This window comes from Eriocheir sinensis, unplaced genomic scaffold (assembly GCF_024679095.1).
Source record: "Eriocheir sinensis breed Jianghai 21 unplaced genomic scaffold, ASM2467909v1 Scaffold935, whole genome shotgun sequence".
NCBI lineage: Eukaryota > Metazoa > Arthropoda > Malacostraca > Decapoda > Varunidae > Eriocheir > Eriocheir sinensis.
The window spans coordinates 154,948-157,323 of NW_026112314.1; the positions used below are offsets into that span (position 1 = coordinate 154,948).

The following is a 2,376-nucleotide window of genomic DNA, read 5'->3' on the forward strand; positions in this document are numbered from 1 at the left end:
GGATGAGGGAGTGAGGGGCAGGGGATGGATAAGTGAGCGACAGGGGATTGGGGGAGTGATGGGCAGGGGATGGGGGAGTGATGGGCAGGGGATGGGGGAGTGATGGGCAGGGGATGGGGGAGTGAGGGGCAAGGGATGAGGAAGTGAGGGGCAGGGGATGGGGGAGTGAGGGGCAAGGGATGAGGAAGTGAAGGGCAGGGGATGGGGGAGTGAGCGACAGGGGATAGGGGAGTAATTGATAGGCGAGTAATGGGCGATATTTCTTTCCTCCTCAGGTGTGGGCGTCCGTGCACGGCCGCCGCCATGGCATCCCTATCGACGGCTTGAGTGGGTGGCAGGGGTGGCAGGACGGGGTGGAGGTGTGCTTGAATAACAAGTTTACCGGCATGGTCACCGGGCTCACCCTTTTGACGGGGAAGGAGGCGGAGGAGGAAGAGGAAGGGGGAGGGAATCGAATTCCTGCTGACTGTTTTGCTTTAGTGGCCCGGAACCTCCTCACTCACCCCCTGGACGACTCTTGGTATGATTATCACTTTTCCCTGACATTGGAAGAAGAGCTGCCGGAGGACCCCTGCTTGTCGACCCCCCCACGGACGGTGATGCTCCAGGGGCCTGGAGGCTACCAGGAGTTTCTGCTTCTGTGTCGAAGCCTTGGAGGAGACCTTCCGACGGAAGCGGCGTTGGTTGAGGCGCACAACTGCTCCACAGGGAAGTATTTGACCTGGGCGAGTAGTACTGAAGAAATGGATCCTGGCCCCGCTGCCCTCTGCCCCGTGCTGCTAGCGGGCGGCGGGGCGGGGCAGCGGGCGTGCCTCAGGGAGCTGGACTGTGTGCTCTGCCTGGTTCCTGAAGGCCTGAAGTACACCCTCTTCGGCCACATCACAGTCTTTGACCGCCACTACACCCTCAGGACGCTGCCGGACGGGACATTTTACTTCCAAGGGAAGATAACGAGCTCCATCTACCAGGGGGCGTTGGGGTGGACGCTGAGCTCAAGACTACACAGCGAAGAGCTCCACCAGGGGTCGTGGGTGATGGGCCGCCGTCGCTGGCACCACACAGGTCTGGCTGACTTCATAGACAATTCCAAGGACTCTGATACAGAATCTACCTCAAAGCTCCTCACCTTCACACACTGTAACGCCCTCTATTTCTCCTCTGACAACGGCATGTGTCTGTTACGTAGAGAAATGTGTGACCAACGGACAGGGTCCCCAGACGGGAGTGTTCAAAGGTACTGCGACAAACCGTATTTAATTAAAGCTAAAAACTACGATACACAAGTCGCCCCTTTCCACGAGTACGACCAACAGAGCTACATTTCCAGCGAGGTACTACAAGTTAAGACGATTGACAAGATAACCACTGTGGAAGGAAAGGCCAGCATGGAGTTCGTAATGCTTTTTGAATGGCAAGATTCACGTGTTGAACTCACAGAATTTGAGGGATTCAGGAAGTTCCCGTGTGAGGAGATCTGGACACCTGCCCCTATGTTCTTCGCGGGGCACACCGTTGGACCACCCGCTCCCCCTCGCGACAACAAAAGCAACTGTTATTTCATGAAACTTGAGAACAAGGTGGAGATGCAACTTGAAGATCCACTGATGGGTGCGTGTGGGTGTGCAAGTGGTAATGATGTGGATTTTTTTTTATTTTTTTTTTTACGTCTTGGCATATTGCGCCGGTAGGCTTCTTCCGGGTGGATCCTGGATTCCTGATGGTCGGTCCAAGGCTTCTTTCCGGTGGGGCCTGATGGTCGGCCCAGCCCGTTCTGGCGCAGGCGAGTGTTTATAGTGGTGCCATCTTGCATTGGCTCATGCTGCCCTCCAGGAGCTCATCTTTATTCCTAGAATCTAGAGTCCGGGTTGATAGGTGGTCTTCTGGACAGCATGTGGTAGTATGGGGTGGATTTCTTACCTGAATTTCTTACCTGGATGGGGGCACGCCCCATCCAAAAACTGTTCGATGTCTCCAACCAAAACTACAACTGACGGTTTTCATGAAAATGGTCAGATGGTTGGCTAATATGACATCGCAAGATGGCACGGACAACTACTGTCTTCAAGCCACAGTCAATAACAATAATACAAAACGCCCAAAGAACAACCAAACCACAAGAACAAATTAATCAAACTCGTATGAAATCAGACCATTTGAATGAATGCGCCGAGATGACAGAAACAATAGAATCCGGCAAGCTGTTCCATATGGAGGGGCGTAGTTACGGGGGGGAATGGGTGGGCACGTGCCCCCCCACAAGAAGCCGGTGCCCCCCAGGTGCCCACCCACTGGCCACGGCTGCTGTGTCGCGTGGGAACCGTGATGTCCCACTAGGGCTGAGGGAGCACAGCCATGCAGTATTATAAATAATTTCTA

The 2,376-nt window shown here is 54.6% G+C and overlaps 1 protein-coding gene across 1 annotated transcript; it reads left to right on the forward strand.

Annotated features, from left to right (window-relative positions):
- Positions 1–257: 257 nt before the first annotated feature.
- LOC126994955 (uncharacterized) lies at positions 258–1,629 on the forward strand (the record flags this gene model as incomplete). The annotated part of the gene is made up of 1 exon (XM_050854219.1): positions 258–1,629. A coding segment is annotated over exon 1 (1,243 nt), but the record flags the coding sequence as incomplete, so codon positions are not given.
- Positions 1,630–2,376: the final 747 nt, after the last annotated feature.